The sequence below is a fragment of the Dipteris shenzhenensis genome, chromosome 26 (genome assembly GCF_047967505.1).
Source record: "Dipteris shenzhenensis isolate YYH24624 ecotype China chromosome 26, Dip_SZ_1.0, whole genome shotgun sequence".
Lineage (NCBI taxonomy): Eukaryota > Viridiplantae > Streptophyta > Polypodiopsida > Gleicheniales > Dipteridaceae > Dipteris > Dipteris shenzhenensis.
Genome location: NC_141621.1, coordinates 7,134,642 through 7,155,905, shown reverse-complemented (window position 1 = coordinate 7,155,905; position 21,264 = coordinate 7,134,642). Strand labels below are relative to the sequence as shown.

The 21,264-nt window shown below is 45.1% G+C and overlaps 1 protein-coding gene across 1 annotated transcript in view; it reads right to left on the bottom strand.

Moving 5' to 3' along the window:
• Positions 1-21,264, bottom strand: part of LOC147884597 (uncharacterized) — a 186,339-nt gene that overhangs the window by 140,793 nt on the left and 24,282 nt on the right. The window contains exons 5-6 of the mRNA XM_087397594.1: positions 19,431-19,468; positions 19,183-19,271 (exon numbers count right to left, since the gene is read on the bottom strand). Coding sequence (XP_087253720.1) covers positions 19,183-19,271; positions 19,431-19,468 — 127 coding nt within the window. The remainder of the gene's footprint in view (positions 1-19,182; positions 19,272-19,430; positions 19,469-21,264) is intronic.

The window sequence follows — 21,264 nt, the reverse complement described above, 5'->3', positions numbered from 1 at the left end:
CATCACTAGAACCACCAAAAGATGGCCTACAAACCCCCCTCCATGGGATGGGCTGAAGTACTCTGGAAACGTCTCAGAATACCTGGTAGTTTCTCGTCATGGTGGCACATGTTCATCCAAAAGGATATAGCCACCTATGAATGTACAAGGAATGTCAGATCATGTAACAAAGGGAACCAAGTGTAAAGCCTGTCGGAAGACTTCAAACATGGGACGAGGAAGTGCCTTTGTAAACATATCTGCAATGTTGTCCTCTGTGGGAAGATAGGACAACTCTATGTCGCCTCTGACAACCGCTCCCGAACATAATGATAGTGAACTTCAATATGCTTGGTACGCGCATGAAACACTGGGTTATGCACAATGGCCAAAGCACTCTGGCTGTCAGTGTAGACAATAGTGGAGGATGTCTGGCAAATACCAAGATCGGTAAGTAACTGTCGAAGCCAAACACACTCTACTGTAGCGGTGAAGGCTGCCCTGTACTCAGCCTCACAACTAGACGCGGTAACTGTCGGTTGCTTCTTGCTGAGCCAAGAAATACATGAATTGCCAAGCAAAAAACAATTGCCAGTATGTGACACTCTGGTGTCGGAACATCCTGCCCAGTCACTATCCGTGTAAGCATGCATGGTAAGTGAACCCTGATCACCATAGAAGAGGGCTAAATCTTGAGTGCCTCTGAGATATCTGAAGACTCTCTTCACTACCTGCCAATGCTGTGAACTGGGCATGTGCATGAATCTACTGAGCTGAGATACTGCATATTGCAAGTCAGGTCTGGTGTGACATAAATAAATAAGGCATCCAACAGCCTGCTGATAAAGAGTGATATCACATGGTGGGCTCCCATCATGAGCTGAGAATTTGAAGCCAGGGTCCACTGGAGTAGAGATTGGCTTGCAATCCTCAAACTGAAAATGATCAAGGAGCTGTCCAATATACTTGGACTGAGACATCATAGGAGCTATCCAATATACTTCGACTGAGACATCATGATACCCCCCTCAACATGAGCAAACTGAATGCCCAAATAATAATGGACCTGTCCCATGTCTTACATGTCAAAAATCTGCCGCAAATCAGCCTTCAAAGCTGCAATTTGCTGAGTATCTGGGCCCGTGATAAGCATATCATCCACATATAAAATCAGCACCAAAAAATCAGATCCACTCCCACGGAAATAAAGAGTGGGTTCTTTGGGACTATTCTCAAAACCAAGGGATAGTAAGTGTGCATGAATTTTGGCATACCATGCCCTGGGTGCCTGCTTCAAACCATAAAGGGCTTTTCTAACCCGGCATACCTTATTTCCAGAATTAACAACCTCAAAACCAGGAGGTTGTGTGACATAGAAATCTTCCTACAGATCCCCATGAAGAAAGGCAGTCTTGATGTCAAGTTGGTGCACTTGCCAATGATGATGGGCTGCAATGGCAATGACACATCGAATGGTAGTAATCCTGGATGTGGGAGCAAATGTCTCCTCAAAGTCAATGCCTTGTTGTTGGGCATACCCTTTTGCAACAAGACGAGCTTTGTATCGATCTATGCAACCATCAGATTTCCTTTTTAATTTGTAGACCCATCGCGTTCCAATGGCATGCTTGCCAGATGGGAGATCTACTAATTCCCAAGTGTCATTTTTGGAAATAGATTGTAACTCAGCTTTCATTGCATCCATCCACTCTTTGCTGTCAAAAGCATCTTTATGGCACAAAGGCTCTTCATTGCAAGCTGTACCAAGGAGTGCAAACTCAAGAAAGTGACTATGCTGTCTATTCCCTGATCTTGTCCGGGCAGCAAAAGGCTAATCTTGTTTGCTGTCCCTCAATGTATCAAGAAGCCATCTGGGAACTTGCCTTTGCTGTCTATTAACAGCTCTTTCTTCAATGACTGCATCATGAGTCATGGGATCATTTTGTGCTGGAAGAGAAACCTGCAAATCAGCATGAGGTTGAGGCTGATTATTGCTTTGTGAAGGGCCTACAGGAGGCGCATGTTGCTGCTCAAAATCCTCTTCTGATGATGGTAGAGGTAACCAAGATTCAAAGGCATCAAACATGTCAATATCTAGCTTTGCTTTGCAGTCGACAAGAGGAGAAGCTGAATGTCCAGCAAAGATCACATCTCTACTGACAATAATCTTCCCAATATTTGGTTGATATAACCGATACCCTCTGCTCTCCTGGCTGTAACCAATGAATATGCATTTGATTGCCTTGTCATCGAGCTTATGTCTCAGCTGAGATGGTACATGAACATATGCAAGAGACCCAAAAACTTTCATGTGTGAAAGTGAAGGCTTCCTGCCTTTCCATGCTTCATAAGGTGTAATAGTCTTTAATGCCCGTGTAGGTGATCTATTCAGCACATAGTTGGCACACATTACTGCATCAAGCCAAAATTTATTGGGCAAAGACTTGGCCTTAAGCATGCATCGGCCATCTCCATTGTGGACCTGTTTTTCCTTTCAGAAACAAGATTCTACTGAGGAGTGTAAGGAGTAGTGCATGAGTGAATAATGCCCCGTGAGGAAAGAAATGCATCAAACTCCTTTGACATATACTCACCCCCCCTATCTGTGTTGAGGGAGACAAGCTTGCATCTTGATTCATTCTCAACCATATTCAGCCACCTCTGAAAGCATAAGAAAACTTCACATTTGGCCTTTAAAGGATATACCCAGCAATCTCTTGTGAAATCATCAATGAGAGTCATGAAATACTTGTATCCTCCAATGGCATTTGTCCTCATTGGGCCACAAACATCACTGTGTACTACTTGCAATTTCCTTTATGAGAGTTTTGGACAATTCTTTTGAAAAGGAAATCAATGCATCTTACCCAAAAGACAACCCTCACACACATGTTTAGAAACTGTGTGAGTCTGAGGTACGTCATTTGCCATCTGCTGTGAATGTAGCTTTGCAAGAGCTCTATAATTGAGATGGCCCATTCTCTCATGCCAAAGATGAGTTTCAGCAAGCTGTGAATCTGAAATAGCCAATGCTTCGGTAGAAAGTGCAGCTGCATGATGATCAAGGTGATAAAGCCCTTTTTGCAAAGTGCCAGTGAGAACTATGGCATTGTCATCACGAAGATCATATACTAGGCATCTGTAGCCATCAAAAATTACTCTGAAACCTGAAGTAGCAATTGCTGAAATTGAAATCAAGTTGACTTCAATTCCAGGCACAAAAAGAACATTTGTCAGAGTGACAGGATGGCTGGAAATGGATGTGAGCTGCACATCTCCAACTCCTTTTACAGCATATGAAGCATTATTGGCACATGTAACAGTCCCCCCTCGAGGTGCATCAGCTAAAGAATGAAACAACTGTCTGCAAGATGTGACATGCTTGGAAGCACCACTATCAAAGTACCAGGACTGAGCATCATTAGCAGTAAAAAGTGCATCAGCTTTGGAGGGATCAAATGAGCAATGGACAGCCCATGCCCAATCATCCTGAAGAGCATGTGCATGTGAAGCATCTGTTGGCTCATGGGATTCAATGGCATGTGAGGCATTAACTGTCAATCCTACTTTCTTTTTCTCCGAAGCAATGCGCTTCCTGCATTCTGAAATGTCATGTCCAGGCTTGCGACAATAGTTGCATCTTTTCTTCTTTCCTTTATCTGCTGTATTTTTAGATGCATGGGAGGAATTACAGCTGCTATGTGTAGAGGAATTGCAGCTGCTATGCGCAGATTTTGGCTTGTTCATAGGCTTGGAAGCCTTGCCTCTTCCTGTCTGCTGTGAAGCAAATGCATGATCAGGAATAATGGCTTGTCTGTTAGCTCTACTTTGCTCTTCCTGCAAAAGCAAAGTGACTAGCTGATCAAAAGAATAGTGGTCCGGATTACCCATGGCCACTAATCGAAGGGTTGTAGCAAACCCTTGATATGTATCTGGTAGTCCATTCAATGTAGTACTGACAAGCTGTGAATTTGGCACCACCTCATCAATGTTGGCAAGCTGTTCCATGAGGTCCTTGACCTTTGTCAAATATGCATCCATTGACTCACCTTCATTCATACTCACTTCCTGTAATTGCCTTCTCAAATATGCAACATGAGCTTCATTGCGAATCTGATATAGAGAAGCCAATTTATCCCAAGCATCCTTTGCTGTCCTGCAAGAACAGATGTGTGGAATAATGATTCTCTTGCATGATAAAGCAATGCATGAATGTGCATTTGCATCTCTTGCATCCCATCTAGACTGTTCTTGAGTTGGAAGAGCAGCAGCAGGAGTGCTAGAGGAAGAGGCATCAGGAGGAGTACCACCTGCAGAAGGACCAGCAGTAGAAACAACCACTGTAGCATTGGCTGGCCTCAGATCAGCCCCAGAAACAATATTCCACAAATGCTTTGCAACAAGAATATGTTTCATGAGATAAGACCACATCGGATAGTTGGTGCCATCCAACTTATCATCTTCACGAAGAACTCCAAATAAATCTTGATTGTTCGCAGCCATAGCAACTGTGATAACCTGTAAAAGACCTGAAAACCCAAAAGCCTCAAGGCTATCACTGCAAAAAGCTGGCTGTCCCAAAAATGACAGCAAATATCTGCAAATTTCTGACCCAAATCAAAGGGCAAATGCAGATCTGACCCAAATGTGATTGTGACAGGCAATGTTCACTGCAAAAAACAGCAAATTTGGCAAAAGCCCCAAATTTATTGAGGGCAAATAGGCCAAAGAGAGGGAAAATTCAGAAAAGCCCCAAATTTTGCTGAAATTTTTGCAAATGTGACCCAATGTATGCAAATCTGATGCAAAAACAGCAAATTTGGCAAAAGCCCCAAATTTATTTAGGGCAAATAGGCCAAAAAGAGGGCAAATGTGGGAAAGCCCCAAATTTTGCTGGAATAATGATTCTCTTGCATGATAAAGCAATGCATGAATGTGCATTTGCATCTCTTGCATCCCATCTAGACTGTTCTTGAGTTGGAAGAGCAACAGCAGCAGGAGTGCTAGAGGAAGAGACATCAGGAGAAGTACCACCTGCAGAAGGTGTAGCAGTAGAAACAGCCACTGAAGGATTGGCTGGCCTCAGATCAACCCCAGAAACAATATTCCACAAATGCTTTGCAACAAGAATATGTTTCATGAGATAAGACCACATCGGATAGTTGGTGCCATCCAACTTATCATCTTCACGAAGAACTCCAAATAAATCTTGATTGTTCCCAGCCATAGCAACTGTGATAACTTGTAAAAGACCTGAAAACCCAAAAGCCTCAAGGCTATCACTGCAATAAGCTGGCTGTCCCAAAAATGACAGCAAATATCTACAAATTTCTGACCCAAATCAAAGGGCAAATGTAGATCTGACCCAAATGTGACTGTGACAGGCAATGTTCACTGCAAAAACAGCAAATTTGGCAAAAGCCCCAAATTTATTGAGGTCAAATAGGCCAAAAAGAGGGCAAATTCAGAAAAGCCCCAAATCTTGCAGAAATTTCGCAAATGTGACCCAATGTATGCAAATCTGACTCAATGTCCTGCAAATGTAAATGAATGTCCTGCAATCTGACCCAATGTACTGCAATCTGATGCAAAAACCGCAAATTTGGCAAAAGCCCCAAATTTATTTAGGGCAAATAGGCCAAAAAGAGGGCAAATGTGTGAAAGCCCCAAATTTTGCAATGTCCTGCAAAAGCCCCAAATTGCAAATGTAGATACCACTGAAAGTAAATTCGCACTTCGAAATTGTACAAAACACTCGGAGCAGGTATAAGCTGTACGGTCAGTTGTTCTCAAAGTACACGTGTACGGAATGCAAGTACAAGTTGTACGACAGCTGATCTGCAGGTGAACGTACGGAGCAGATAAACCTATACAAAGCAGGTACGGTGCGAGTACACTTGTACGGAGAAGAGCGTACGGCTATCGCAGATACTTATTCCGTACGGCGGGAGTATTAAATAAGGTACAAAAGGTAGTACGGCAAAGTACTTAACGCTTGTATGGAAGTACGATGGCACACTGCACGTACGGCGTATGGCGAACTACTCACCGTACGTACGGCGAACTACCACTGAAGGTAAGTTATGACGCAGAGTACGGAATACGTACGGAAGGTACGGTGAAGCAGGAATACAGTACAGCGATGCAGCGCGCAGGTATAGCGCAGGTATCACTGAAGGTACGATGGAGCAAATAGCGATGAAGGGCCTCGAACCAGATCTGGGAGTGTGTCGACCAGCAGGGCAGAAAACTCTCCAATGAGCAATGGAGTACTCGGGGCTGAGGAGAGCTGGAAGGCTAGAGCAATACCCACTCTGACTCTGATACCACTGTAGATACTAAACGAAGAGAGAGAGAGTGTGTGCAGTACAGGACGAGTCGAAGAAGAAGTCACGTCAACTTAGATTGATAGATAAGGTTCATAAACACAAGTACAAAGTACTTGTATCTAAGCCTAGGACTAAGTGTCCTAGGTGTCACATAGGACTAAGTGTCCTATGTGGCATAGAAGGCACTAACACAATAAGTGCCTACACTTATGCCTACAAGGCACATACCATGGCCTATAGGGCATCACTAGAACCACCAAAAGATGGCCTACAAAAGTAATACAAGAACCAGAACCCACTTCTTTTGAGCAAGCCATGGGAAATGAAAAATGGGAGAAAGCCATGGATGAAGAAATGGATGCCTTGGAAGCAAATGCTACATGGGAATCGGTGCCTTTGCCTAAAGACAAGAATGCAATTGGCTGTAAGTGGGTTTATAAGATCAAGCACAATGCAGATGGTTCTGTGAACAAATACAAGGCAAGATTAGTTGTCAAGGGGTATGCATAGACATATGGCATTGATTATGAAGAAACATTCAGTCCGGTTGCAAGGATGGCAACTGTAAGAGCAGTCAATGCTATGGCTGCATCAAAGGGACGGTCTTTACATCAGATGGATGTAAAGAATGCCTTCTTGCATGGTGATTTGCAAGAAGAGGTCTTTATGGAGCAGCCACCAGGTTATGTTCATGCTATTCATCCTGAGTTTGTTTGCAAGTTGAAGAAAGCCTTGTATGGCTTGAAGCAAGCACCTAGAGCATGGTCTGACAAGATAGAACAGTATCTTGTCACTATTGGCTTTCAGATTTCCAAGGCAGATTTCTCACTCTATGTGAGAAAAACAGAGAAAGGTATTATGCTGCTTGTCATTTATGTTGATGATTTGATCATCAGAGGTGATAGTGATGAAGATATCCTTCATGTGAAAATGCTATCGAAGCAAAAGTTTGAGATGAAGGATTTGGGAGAGCTGCGTTATTTCTTGGGCATTGAGGTGATTAGATCACCAAGTGGGATACAGCTCTTGCAGAGGCAGTATGGATTGGACATGCTGTCCAAATATGGGATGACGGGTTGTAAGCCTATTTCAGTTCCTTTGGAGCAGAATGTGAAGCTGAGCACAAATGCAGGTGAGCTTCTGGAAGACCCTACTATGTACAGACGCATAGTAGGAAGTTTGATTTATATGACTATTACCAGGCCAGATTTAAGCTATGCTGTTGGATTGGTAAGTCAGTTTATGCAGGCTCCAAGGAAACTGCATTTGGATGCGGCTAGACGCATACTCAGGTATGTGAAGTCCACATTGCAGTATGGACTATTTTATGAGGCTGGGGTTCACATACAGTTACATGGATACACTGATGCTGATTGGGCTGGTAGTATTTCTCATAGACGATCTACCAGTGGATATGTATTCTCTTTTGGGAGTGCTGCAGTCACTTGGAGCAGCAAGAAACAGCCTACAATTGCCTTGTCGAGCACAGAGGCTGAGTACAGGGGTGCAGCAATGGCTGCATGTGAGGTAGCTTAGTTGCATAAGCTACTTTATGATATGCATCAGTCTACAGATGGGCCAGTTGTCATTTATTGTGACAACATGAGCAGTATACACTTGGCAAATAACCCAGTCTATCATGCTAGAACAAAGCACATTGAGGTACATTATCACTATGTGCGGGAGAAGGTTTTACTAGGTCTTATTGATCTAGTTTATGTCAACACAGAGGATCAGGTAGCTGACATATTCACGAAGGCATTAGGCGCAGACAAGCTGCGCAAATTCAGAGACCTGCTTGGTGTGCAGGAATTGGGATTGATCTCGAGGGAGAGTGTTGAGATATCGAGCTCCACTCGCGATATGCCAGGGTGACCGTTGTGCATTTATGTCACCGACTTGTTAGCTGCAAATGCAGTTGGTACACCGCCCATGAATAATAGCTGGATGACAGCTATCCTTATCTACTCTAGTTCGTGGCTCAATTAGTATGCCACCTTAGTTAGTTGAGTTTGGTTTGAGACCCACATATAGGGTTCTTCTATTTCTTTGTACTAGAGTTCTTTTGGCTTACACAACTAAGAAGAGAAAAATTGTTTTCAACCTCCACCTGTGTGTGTATTCCCCCATTGTGTATGTGAGAAAGCCCCAAGAAAGCCGCAAGTGAAACTCCTTTCCTCTCTCCCACTATCTTCACACTTCCGTCCTACTATGCATCAGTTTCGATCTCACAAAGGCATCCCAATCGACTGCAATATCCATGGCAGCCTTTCTTCCAATTCTGGTTGATAGTTCTAACCTGGCAGCTCTCATTACCTTCAAAGGAGTCCTAGCAAGAAAGAAATCAACCAAGCCTATCCTGGCAGCTCTCATACAATTCAAGGGAGTCCCCGCATGACAAACACCAGCCAAACAACCAACCCTGGCTGTTCTTGGCACACAGAAAGACTAGCTCCAACAAAGCAATAGGATCTGCAGGTTCTAAGGCATAGGAAAGCTTCTCGGAAGCAGTCGATTGATCTGGAGGCTCTAGGAACCCTGGAATAGCATCAAGCAAGAAGGCGAGTCTCTCTGGAGCAGTTCTCTAGCACTCTGGTAGGAGAAATCAACAAGGCCAGCCCTAGGCAAGAGGAAAATAGCAAATCGTCTCCCCACTAGCAGTCCTATGATCCCTAGTTGTCCAATCCTGATGAGCGACTGAACTTGGTAGCTGTTTGGAAACCTTGGAAGCCTGCTGGAGAAATTCATCCAATTCTGGAAGCCCTGGATGGCCTCTGGCAAGTGCAAAACAGCTGGACAATCTGCTTGGAGACCCTGGAATAGCCCAGACAGAGGTGACATTGAAAGGCGACTCGCCTAGTGGGCTTCTCGCAAATTGTGAATCAGCAAATATGCTCTGACAAGGTGGAATCAGCAAAACAGCCTCGGGAAGATGCAAAGCAGAGAAGCGACCAACCCGGAAGCTTGAAACAGCCCTGGGAAAGTGCGAAACAGAGAAATGCCTGTCTTGGTGGCTTCCTGGAAAGATGTGAATCAGCAGCTGGCTCCCAGTATGGCCCTAGCAAGGAGTGAATTTGCTAAACAGCTCCCGAAATAGGCAATTTTGCAAGCTAGGGCCTACCAGGGCTCCTGCCTGGTGGATAACCGGGGAGAAGGAAAAACGGGATTTTGTACTGAGATGGAATTGGACCAGCCCTTGCTTATCCCCCAATCCACTTGAGCCAAGAATAGTTGCCTTTGCTTGCCCTGCAAGTCACTAAATTTTTACCCCTCTCTAACCTTCAAATCCTTTGCCTTGGCTCATGGAATTAATATCATTGAAGTGTCCTTTACAATTTTAATATTTTTGAGGACAGGTCAATCACTGTAAATTCCTAAAACTTAGAAATTCACGTCATGGTGACATTGCCGATAGTACTTGTTATTGATTGTAGGATTTTCTTGATCTTTTGTAAGTTTCAAACTCTACTCCATGGGAGTGGCGGCAATCTTGCAATCTGTCACACGACACTTCTTTAGGAGACAGTCCACATATTTTTGCTAGCTCATGAAGGTGTTGTCTGAGTCTCTCCACAATTTAATTCCAAGACCATTAGTCCAAGATCTTTCATGTCAAACTCTGCAGATAATTGTTTCAGCTTGTTAATGAAGCTATCCTTGCTTCCTGCATAATCAAATCATCTACATACAAAAGTGCAATAGTAATGTCTTCCCCTTGAACTTTGTAGTAGACAGTATGATTTGCATTGGATTTCATGTATCCCAAATTAGCAAAATACTTGTCGATTATGCTATATCTACTTCTAGGTGCTTGCTTTAAGCTGTAGAGACTTTTATTTAGATGGCAAACCTGACGATCTTCCCCTAGTTCAACATACCCTGTTAGTTGCTACATGTAAACTTTAGGTAAACATTGAGAAAAGTATTTATGTGTTCTGTCATTTGCCAACTAACAAGAGGTTCTTGCTGAGCTTTTGGAACATAGAGTAAACCTTTCACCGATCCTTTCATACCAGTGAAATTGTTCATAGGGACAATGCCTTTCCCTTAAACTAGATTTTGGTATGTTATCTGCTGAGTAGATAACATTCTTCGGACCTTCAAATGATTTCATCTCTATGAACCATTCCTAATGTTTTGTCATAGGAGATAATGCACCGTTGTCGATGTACCAAGGATCTTGATCTGCTTCAACTTGATAGTTGCATTTCCTTTGGATCCACAATCAATGTCAATGTACACCGTTCCAGTCTTCTGCATATCCTCACTTGCAAGATACGTCTTATTAGACTTCTTGGCATATGACTGTGACTTGAATGTCCATCATGGTGATTTCCTTTTCCATGAATCCCTCTATTGCTGCTAGATTGACCTCCTTGGTCATACTGCGGCAATCTCTTTCATAGTGTCCAAACTTGTGACAGTAATTGCACTGAATGTTTGACACGTTGGTGGTGGATACATTCCCTCTTCCTTGAAATCTCCCTCGATTGGAATGATTTCCTCTTGGATGTTAATGCTGACTTTGATGATGATTACCTTTTCTCTGAGATGCTCTGCCTCTGCCTCTGCCTCTGCTTCTACCTCTACCTCTACCTATGTCTGAGGCTGTGAATGCTTGATCATTAGAATAACATTTCCGTGCTTAAATGGCCCGAGTCTCGAGTTCTTCACCACGTAACACTGACTGTAGCTCTTCCAGTGTTGAAAATTGCCTTTGAATTGCAATACTTTAGACCAGAGCCTTGTATCCCTCTCCTAGTCCGTTCAAAATGACTTGAACTATTTCTGCAAGATTCATAGCCTCTCCTGCTATTGCAAGTTGATTGTTGTCGTCCTTGATTCTAAGTACGTAAGCATGACCAGTTTCATTGTTGTTGCGAAAACTCTGGTTAATCTAGTTTTTCAGTGTGAGAATCATGGATGTGTCCTTAGACTCATAAAAAGCTGCAAACATATCCCATGCTTCTTTGGATGTCTTCACTATGTTGAGTTGTCCAAGCATGACATCTTGCACATTTTGCTTAATCAAAAGATATGCATATTTGTCTTTCTTATCCCAATCTGCCCGTGTTCGGACAATGGCAGGATCTATTGCAGGTGTGGATACCATTGGTGTAGGTGTAGACTCTTCTGCTTGTGCTGCAGCAATGGTGGGAGTTGTTACTGGTGCACAAGGTGTAGACCTATCGACATACTCCCATTTGTCTTGAAGTACAAGAATGGTCTCCATTCACTATGTCCATGTGCCGTAATTGAAGTTTTCTAACTTAGCAGATGCCTCCAAATTGAGGTTGCTAGTGGTAGACATGGTACAAAATAGTACTCAAAGTGCTTGTGAAAAACACTGTCTGAATCAACCACAAACACCATCTGTATCAAATGCAATCTGAACTGCTAGTGAAGATAGAACTGCAATATATTCCAATCTATTACAAGGCTTGTGGCAAATGATGCTGGTAGTAGCCAAGAGGCTTTACAAGGCTGAAAACAGTGTGCACAAATGCTAAAAAAATAGCCAATAAGGCTTTACAATGAAGGCATATGAGTGCAAAGATGAAATGATGTGCAATCTACCCACTGAACAATCTGCCAATACCTCTAAATACTCTGAAATTTGGTCACTAATGTGTAGACGGTCAAGTTTCAGGACATGTCATGATGTGAAACTACATGTGGGCGTAGGGACTAACTTCAAGTAGGAACTAGTCAAGAATCTTTTGGCATGGCTTCGATCGCCTGCTTTGGAGTTGTCTCCTCTATGGACAATCTAATCTGCTCTAATCTAAAGCTAGACCAACCGTCGAGCGATAAAAAGAAGTGAATAGTTTCTTTTCCTTTTGTTCCTTTTAGGTGCTGGGTCAGATGAGTCAATGTAGATTTAATGCCGAGGCTAAAAAGTGTGATACAAGTACCAACATGTGTGCGTGATGTAACGAGCGCGAAACAAGCAATTTTTCTTTTTGAGGTGCCCTCAAATATTTCATGGATCAAGAGATACGGCTTAATCTAGGTGGGGGGGCAAAAAAGGAGAAATGATGATGTGGCAGGTGGATTCGCATGCAGAGTGAAAAAATTATGCCTGGCAAGACGTGTGCTTGTGGAGCACTGTGCTGAGGTGGCAACTATGTGCACATGGAAGGTGTTGAGGATGCTTGTGAAGATAGAAGTGTGCCTTGCAGGGAGGCTGTGCCACGTGGCACTTGATGACTCAGTTGATGGTGTGGCCTGATGACGTGGCCTACTAAGATGGATTGCTGACATGTCAATCGTGATGATGTGGTGGTGCTGCATGGAGATGCTCACGTGGATGTTGACGTGGCAGATAGGGCATAATGACGTGGCAGTCTGCTACTAGTTGTTCAGATGATGACGTGGTAGGATTGCCACGTGTCACTTTTAGAGGTGACCACCCTTGAGGGATAAGATTCAAGAATCTTTCGAGATTATCTCGAATTTCGGTCTGGAAGTCCGTGGAGCTTCGTTGACTGTCGACGCATAAAGCTGTGTGTAGGGAGTTGTGTGTAGAGGGTTGAATCGTTGCTGTGGGAGTTGCGTCCTTTAGCGTCCGTTGGTCGGAGTCACGGTAGTCATTTGCCATTCCGAGTACGTGGTTGGGTCGTCTTAGGCATTTGGAGCTAGCTTATGTTGTTTGTTCTTCCGTCGACGTTGTGTGTGGCGTAGTAGTCGTCGGTGGATCAACCGAGCAAGGCGGTGGACTAGCTAATTTTCAAGGCCAAGAGGCTGGCGCTTGTAGGATCAGTTGTTGATGAAGGTGCTGTCGGAGTAGTCGTTGCTTGGCTCGTTTGTTATTCCATCCTTCTCTGCTGTCATGTAAGTGTGTGTTGAGTCGCTTGGGCTGCTACGCGTTTATTTGCTGGCTAGAGAGTCATAAGCGAGCTTGGAGTGGCAATGTTGCTGCTGGAGTTGAGCCTTGTGTGCTCATGCTGCAGAGCCGCTTTAAAGTCGTAGGCTGGCGCTATGGACTCATTGAAGGGTGTGTTGCCTAAGTTAGGCGCGGTTGTGGGTCGTAGAAGCAGTTGTGAGCTCTAGGTCGTTGTAGCACAGCGGAATGCTGCCAAGTGCATTTTTTACGATGTAAGTGTTGGAGAGCTGCCTTTTCTCACTATTGCCACTTGCTGCAGCTTGTCATCGATGGTGCATGTGCATATGCTTGTGGTAGAGTCTTTGCTTTAAGCTCCTGTGCAGTTGTAGGCCAAGTTGAAGTTGTAAAAGTCATTGCCTTGAGACCATCTGTGCCTAGCTTGTTTGATGTCGAGTAGGTCGTTGTGGATAGGAGTTACCTTGGACCGCCTTTGCTACGACGTAAAGAAGCTTTGCATGCTGAAGATATGAAGGATAAATATGCAAACACTTACCTGAGAGACTTGGAGTCCCTCACAATTGAGCTCCAAACACAACTCTCTCTCTCCAAAAGAGATCTAATTAAAAGAAATGGATAGGAATCCTCACCAAAGAACTCTCAAGAATCGCTCGAGACAAGGAGAACAAAATCTCCCTCTAAGACTCATTCTCGCGGAAGAATGGACGGAATTCTATCAAATAGAAGAGAACTCTCAATCACTCAATATCTCAATCTCTCACGAGGATGTCGACGCCTCAATGGAAGGCAAGGATGCTCTAATACCATCAACAAATATGGAGAGAGGAGAGGAGAAGCATGGAGATGAGGACAGAGGACACAACTAGAGAGCACACCACAAATGACTAACTATACACTAAATTAGTTGAAGATAAAGAATATATACAAACCCCTTTAGGGTTAGGGTTAGGGTTAGGGTTAGGGTTAGGGTTTCCAACCCTTGTGCCTTTGAGCACTCCATATGTTAGTGCTATGCACATGTGATAACACATGATGTTGAGATGAATCCTCAACACATAAACACATCACCAAGATGAAGGTGATGTTGCTGGGAATACTCCCCCAGAGCTGTGACTACAATGATTGCAAGGCAAAGGGCGACGACAGTGACTTTCGAGGAGCTGGTTCCATTGTTGTTGCAACAAGAAGTTCAGAATAAGAAGTACGATGATACGAATACAGATGAGACAGGAACAAAGGAAAGGGCAAGGGTAAGTCTGGCAAAGGGAAGCCCAAGTCTAACAAAGGAGCGAACTCTTCAGATGAAGAGAACAAGAAGAAGAGAAAGAAGAAAGAAGTGCTTCTATTGTGATGAGCCAAGGCATTTTGTGAAGGAATCAGGATTGCAAAAAGAAGAAGCTTGATCAAAGGAAGAAGGATGCCAACTTAAGAGACAGAGGAATCAGCTCAGTTGGTGATCATAGAGGAACTTTCTTGGTGGCATCTGCAACGAGTGAAACTGAAATTAGGTATACGGACCCCGGTGTTACTGTCAAGATGTCCAACATTGAGGATAAGTCAAGAGAAGAGTCAAAAGCTTTTGTGAGGATGATGGAAAATGATGGGTGCATGGAGCCATCTGGGTGCCGGACCGGTGTTGCTGACACAGAGGGGAATTCTTCGACAGGACCTGAGGAATCAGGGTCAAGACGGAGGCTATGACTTAGAAGAGGACAATAGAGAACCACAAATGGAGCTTCACGTTATAGGTAATCTTGATTTATGATTGGGATATATTGTCTCGAGTATGTTGTTTGGTTGCAGACCTAGCCAGACGGAGGACGGGTCGAAACAGACCCTGAGAGCTTGGTGCCTGGAGGACTTCATGCTGTTCACCCATCATGAGAGGGACAGTTGGAGGATGTTGGTACCTGGAGTATTCGAGTTTGAAGCCGGGTTTGTGACTAAAGGTGGTGATGCCATCAAGTGCTACCTTGGAAGGACCTATGTACCAGACTGGTGCAGAACCAGACTTGGCGGAGTAGGAGCCACTGGTTGAAAAGCCAGGAAAAGACTATGACAACACCAAAGTGTTCTAGAGGGCTATGACACATGAGCTACTGGAGCATCTTCATCAACGGGGACCAATGTGGGTCCGTGAGAGGGGGTGTTGGATTAGGGTTGGTCACCTCCCCACTTGTGAGCCCCCAAATGAGGAAAGCGTCGGGTTATGGACCATATGATAATAGATGGGATCATGGGGCTGCGACATGGACTGCCATGTGGACAGCATGGAGAGGAAAGTACCTGGCAAAGAAAGCATCTCCAGATGGGCAGATCTGAGGAAGCAAATTCCAAAATTGCTCTGAATCATTATGGATCCCATGGTCACCTATAGTCTCTCAAACGTACCTCATGAATGACACCTACCAAACATCGTTGGTCTGGGTAGGAGAGGAACCAGGCCAAAATCCCATAGCTATCTCTGAGAGGCAGTAGAAACGCCCTCGGATCTCATAGTAAACAGGACACCTGAAGATGAAGTGCTCCTCTGTCTCAACCTCCTGCATGTCACACACTGTGCATATGCGCCTCTCCTTGGGTAGTCGCTCTACTCTGCCGCTCTCGAAACGAAGTCTCTGTGAAGAGACCCGGAACATCCCAAGAAAGATCCCCAGTGAGGGGTAAGTAAATCTACGTGTATCCTGGTGGGTCAATGAAACCCTCCGCTATGATATGTAAGAAGCGATCTCTGTAGAAGCTAAGCTTCACTAAAAGTTCAATCCGTCCCAAACAGGTTCGAAATGTGTGTAGCTATAATAGATCCTCACGGATAACTTGGTTGACCTCATGTGATAGGAGGGGAGAAAACAGAGCATCCATGTTGTATTGCAAGGGAGGTACTCTATCCATGTGGAGCCCCAATCGCTCAAACCATCTCTATGTACGTGCATACCAGCACCTCCGGTCCCCTCCACCTGCAAGTGTCATAGAAGAGGACAATGCTAGCCATGGTAGCCTACACCCAGAGGTGTAATCCCCATACTCCTTGACTCGGTACAGATACGTGATGACCTAAAATGCAACATCTAGCTGTAATGGGGGTGACCCAAAACTCAGCCTGAATGATCTGGTAAGGAACAGATGGCTTACCACGAATCATCCGTGATAACATGAGAACCTGTAGACGCTCCACACGGGCCCACTCTGTACCCGACAAGTCTCGCCCCCAACATGGGCTGCCGTACATCCCTGCTGAACCGACCAAGGAGTCAAAAAGCAACCCCTTGGTCCGTGGATCCTGAAAGTGCGAGCGGAAGCACTGCCTCTCTAGTCTAGCAAATGAAGCATATCCTCTGCTCAAGCGTGCCTGCATCGCGGGTCTCATAGGGATAATGGAAAAGCGACGGTTCTTTTCCGACGCTTTTAGCGACAATTATCAGTGTCGCTATATAGCGACGGTTCTTTTCCGACGCTTTTAGCGACTTTTACAACGACGTTTGCGCTCGTGAAAAAAAAAAATTAATGTGAAAAGCATCGGTATTTTCGTCGAAAAAGGGCCTATGCCTTGTAGTGAATGCTCATGCAAAGCATGGGTATTGAACTAGTTAGGATTATACTCTACCAAGGGGAAAACATCCAAATAAACCATCCATGTTTCCCTTATCTTCCCCCTCCATGGCATATGCCCATAAGAATGCCTTAAAATGGGCACAAAATGCATGAGAAGAAGTTGAATGCCTCCTACGTCTATGGTGACCCGGAGCTGCAGAAGCGGTGGAGCCGTGGGGAACGAGCAGAGCGGCAGCCAGGCAGAGGGGCAGCAGGGTGGAGGGGTTGCAGGGCGAGTGGGAGCAGCAGAGCGGGGAGAGTTGGAGGTTGGCAGAGCAGCAGAGCGGGGAGCTGTGGGCAGGCGAGAGAGGAGCAGAGCAAGGAGGCCAGCGGGGGGCGGAGCTGCAGCAGAGCAGTGGCGCAGGAGTGTGGTAGGGGTGGAAGAGCAGGAGCTTAGGTGGAGCAGGAGTGGGAGTGGAGCGGAGGAGGAGCGGGAGGGGGGGGAGAGAGAGGGAGAGAGAAAGAGAGAGAGAGAATGCATATCTGAATATATAGAGGCTGAAAACTGAAGATCCACCAAAAGACCAATCTTGGGAAATCACGCTCTCCTCTACTAGATTTCAATAACCTTGCACTCTTCAAGGGAAGAGGCAGTTGTGACTTGTGAAAAGTGCAAGTGCAACTCTCATTTATACAGCCCCACAAGGGATATTCAAGTAGGCTGTCCAACCAGTAAATAGGCCGATCAGGCCAACTTGATGCTGACTTAGAACTGGCGTTGAGGCCGAGGTTGAGGTAGTCTTCACATGTGGCTGATGCCACGTCAAATGCCGGCCATGCCATGTGCTGATGTGCCACCTGGCTGCACCTTTACATGTGGCTTCTGCCATGTCATTACCCACAGCCTTGTGGCTGTTTTGCCATACCAGCACCTCTAGGCTGCCATGTGGCCCATGTGCCATGTCAGCATCTCTGGTGATTTGCAAGAGGCTGTGCACCTCATCATCTTCCCTGTGGACAGCCAGGAGCTGTCCTATACAGCCAAGAACTGTCCTCAACATTGCACATCTCCTTGAAACAAGCCTTTTACTTAGACATATGTTTGGGTGCTCCATTGTCAGAAATCCAACTTACTGGAATATAGACAAAGGAACTTGGAAACTCTCCCTAATCCCACTCACACGTGCAAAATGAGAAAACTAAAGGCTGGAAATCAATAGCAGAAAGTACAGCCAAAAACCCACTTGATTATTTTCCAAAAAATATGGGAAATAATGCTCAGGAGTGAGCTACAAACAGCCAGCAAAATGCTGGGATAACTACCACCAAGGAAGGCTGGATGCTAGAGAGAGAAGTTGAAGGCAAAGGGGCTGCTTCTCCACTTGCTCTGCATGCCAAGTGGGATGTTGAGGAGAGGCCATAATGGACTAGCTATAGGCTAAATTGGCTGGGGCCCCCCTCCCTACGCCCCCTAGAACCAACTGATATGGGTCCAAAAACACCCTGATCTGGGGCATAAAACAACCTGGTCTGGGACTGACCAGTATGTGAGACTACCAATATCTGAAGTGACCCTACATATAGGATCAGCTGACACCAAACCTGCACCTCTACTAGCCCAACCGTTGGGCCTATAAATAGCCCACAATCCTGCTCAACAGCTGCAGCCATCTGCATCAGCAAGATGCAGCCTACTTCTCCCCCTTATCCTACCTCAGGTTGACCCTGGTCTCCTGCCCCTATGTCCACCTCTAACGGGGGCTCACAAGTGGGTCAGTGACCTCCATCTGCTTTTTTTTTTTTCCCAAGAAAATTACTTCATTAAGTATGAATGAAAACCGCGAGAGCAGCAGGCTCAAATGCGGGAGTACATCATGCAATGCATGAGGATAAAAAACAGCTCAAAATGAGCTAATAAAAAACCAAGGCAGCGGCTGGAAATGCCACCTCAACCCTGAGGGAGACTCAGAGAAGAAAGGAGACCCTCTCCAAACTCTGAAAAAAGTAACTCTCTTGGCAGTAGCTGATTTGAAGGATCCCTGCATGCTCGCCCATATGGCCATTAGAGTATGTACTGTGTCGGTCCAAATACTGGCCATAACCTGGAAAGGGTGAACCTGAATACCCTCCATCACCTCTGTACACCTGGCTCTCCAAATATGCCAAGCTGCAATGCTAGCCAGAATCTCCCAAGACATGTCTACTGAGGCATGAGCAGCTCTGAAAGGAGTGAAGGGAACATCCTAGAGGGAAAAAGACTCCACTGAGTGTCGCCGTACAATGAGAGCTGGATCTGGATCATGTCCCTCCATCTATATAGACTACAGCCCTAGACCTATTAATTAAACATACGCCGTGGAAGTTGTCTCAGGATTAATCCTCTGAAGATGGATTAAAAATTACATGTGCAATCTTTGATTCAAGTGGAATACTTACTTTGCTTTTATTAAAACAAGATAAATTTGGCAGTCATTGCAAACACCACTTCACATTCCTTACCTAAACAAGCGCCCTGCTTGACTTCATCTCGACGAGGAATAGAAAGCTGTGTCTTTGTCTCATTCTCAATTCTCAATTTTGTTTTCCCTCTGCAAGTATAAAAACAACAAACCACATTTGTATGAAATCGACATTAACCCATTTTCAAGGTCTTTGTATTATGTAAGATAACAAGCAGCAGTTCCCTACAGCAGTTGAAATCGGACTCCTTATTGAAAAAATAAGACTACATGTCAACAAGAGCTTACCTTCTTCCTCTGCAAAATGGAAGAAAGGGAACATCAACCTGCATCACAACCAGATTCTCATCAGAATGTAAGTCATTTCTTTAGGTTGTATTGAAACTCATCTAATAAAACACCGCATCTCATAAACAATCTATAGTGATATGTTTAAATGTGGAACATCCAGTTTGTTTCTTCACCAGTTTGCCTTCAAATATTTAAATGCCTCTATATACACTACCTGAGTATTAAAGGGATCCTCTATGGAACACTTATCCTTTGTGAAGAGTGCCGCATTTCCATCATCACAAACGGCTGAAACAAAAAGCAAGTTCTTCCAAGACCCAGCACATATTTCCATTTTTCATGTGAAGCGAACATTGGAATTGTGTCATTTCCCTTGATATTCAGGTTTTACACATTCCTCCGAATGGCTTTGGAGCAGCTTATGCTGGGCCTTTTGCACCCCCTGCTGGTAGGAGCAGGGAGGTCCTATGTGCCCAACAATGACTAATAAACTGCCCCCTAGAGGAGCCTTTATATAGGGCTGGAAGCCCCACTGACTCAGCCGACCTAGGCCACAGACTGGCCAACCAGTCTGCAGACACAAACATGCCCCAGAATAGGCGCTTGGCTGCCATGTGGCAACCATACAGGAATGCCCCTATTTCTGGTGCTTTCCTGTCTGCCCCAACCTGCACTCCTGCTCCAACCTGCATATGTCCTGTGCGCCTAGGAAATTAGGAGGTAAGGACACCGGTCAGAGATAAATTAGGCCTAGGTGGCCTAAAGAGCTAATATTGCCCAAAATAGGACCCTTAGTACAATTACTACCTGTCCTAAGCATCCTACAGGACATGAGTGTGCTAGGACATGGGGTAATTGTCCACTTGGCTTAAGGGAGGAAAATGGTACAAGTGGGCTCTAGTACTGTCCTACCAAATAAACTGCCGCAAGGCAAGGAGGTTACTCCTTAGTAAGCTTTCATAGTCTGTTGTCCTACTGTTTTGGGATTCGCAACACCCAAGTTAATCAAAACTCCAAATCCCACTTCTAGTGACACATGCAGAAGTAAATCAATGCAGGCATGAAGATCTAAAAAGTTTGAACGGAAATATAGAAAAGCCGAAATACCAAAGCATGCACCCTATTGATGAGCACACACTTGCACTAAAGTGCCGGATGCCCGGCTCAAGTGTATACCTATGCTGCTGCCAAAACCTTGTTGGAGTATAGATGATCACTTCCCCATCTGTGAGCCCCCAAATGAGAAGTGCATGGGGGACATGGACCCCTTGACCTCCCTGCTGCTCTGAATGCAGCCCAAGCTGAGGCACTTGCTGCTGCTCCGCGCTATGATCCATGTAGATCTGCTCCTTTGTGTGCTCCAGGAACCTGCAACAATCCTGAGATCGCTTCTTGCTGCAAACTGCCTCTCTCTAGAACATCCACTTGTGGGCTGGACTGCTCCCTAAGTGGCCTCAAATGGCCAAGACCTGAGCTCACAGGAATGTGCAAATGTCCCAGCCAAGGGGGCTTTATATAGGCTGGAGTTTGCAGCCCTGAACTGACTGACTTCATCAACCAACCAACTTACCTGGTTGGCCAGCCAAACTGTATGTGTTTGATGGCAAATGGACGTTGTTGGAGCCTGCCACCTGGGCTGGTCTGAGAAAGAAAGCTAGGCTGCCACATGGGCAGCACATGGGCTGCCAACAAGCACGTAAAGCATATGCAGGAATCAGGGCTGCCACATGGGCAGCACACAGGCTGCCTTGTTGGCAGCACAAAAGAAAGCACCTGGCTGTCTGGAGTGTACAAAGACCAGTATGGAACAGTGGAGCATCAGTACAGAGCC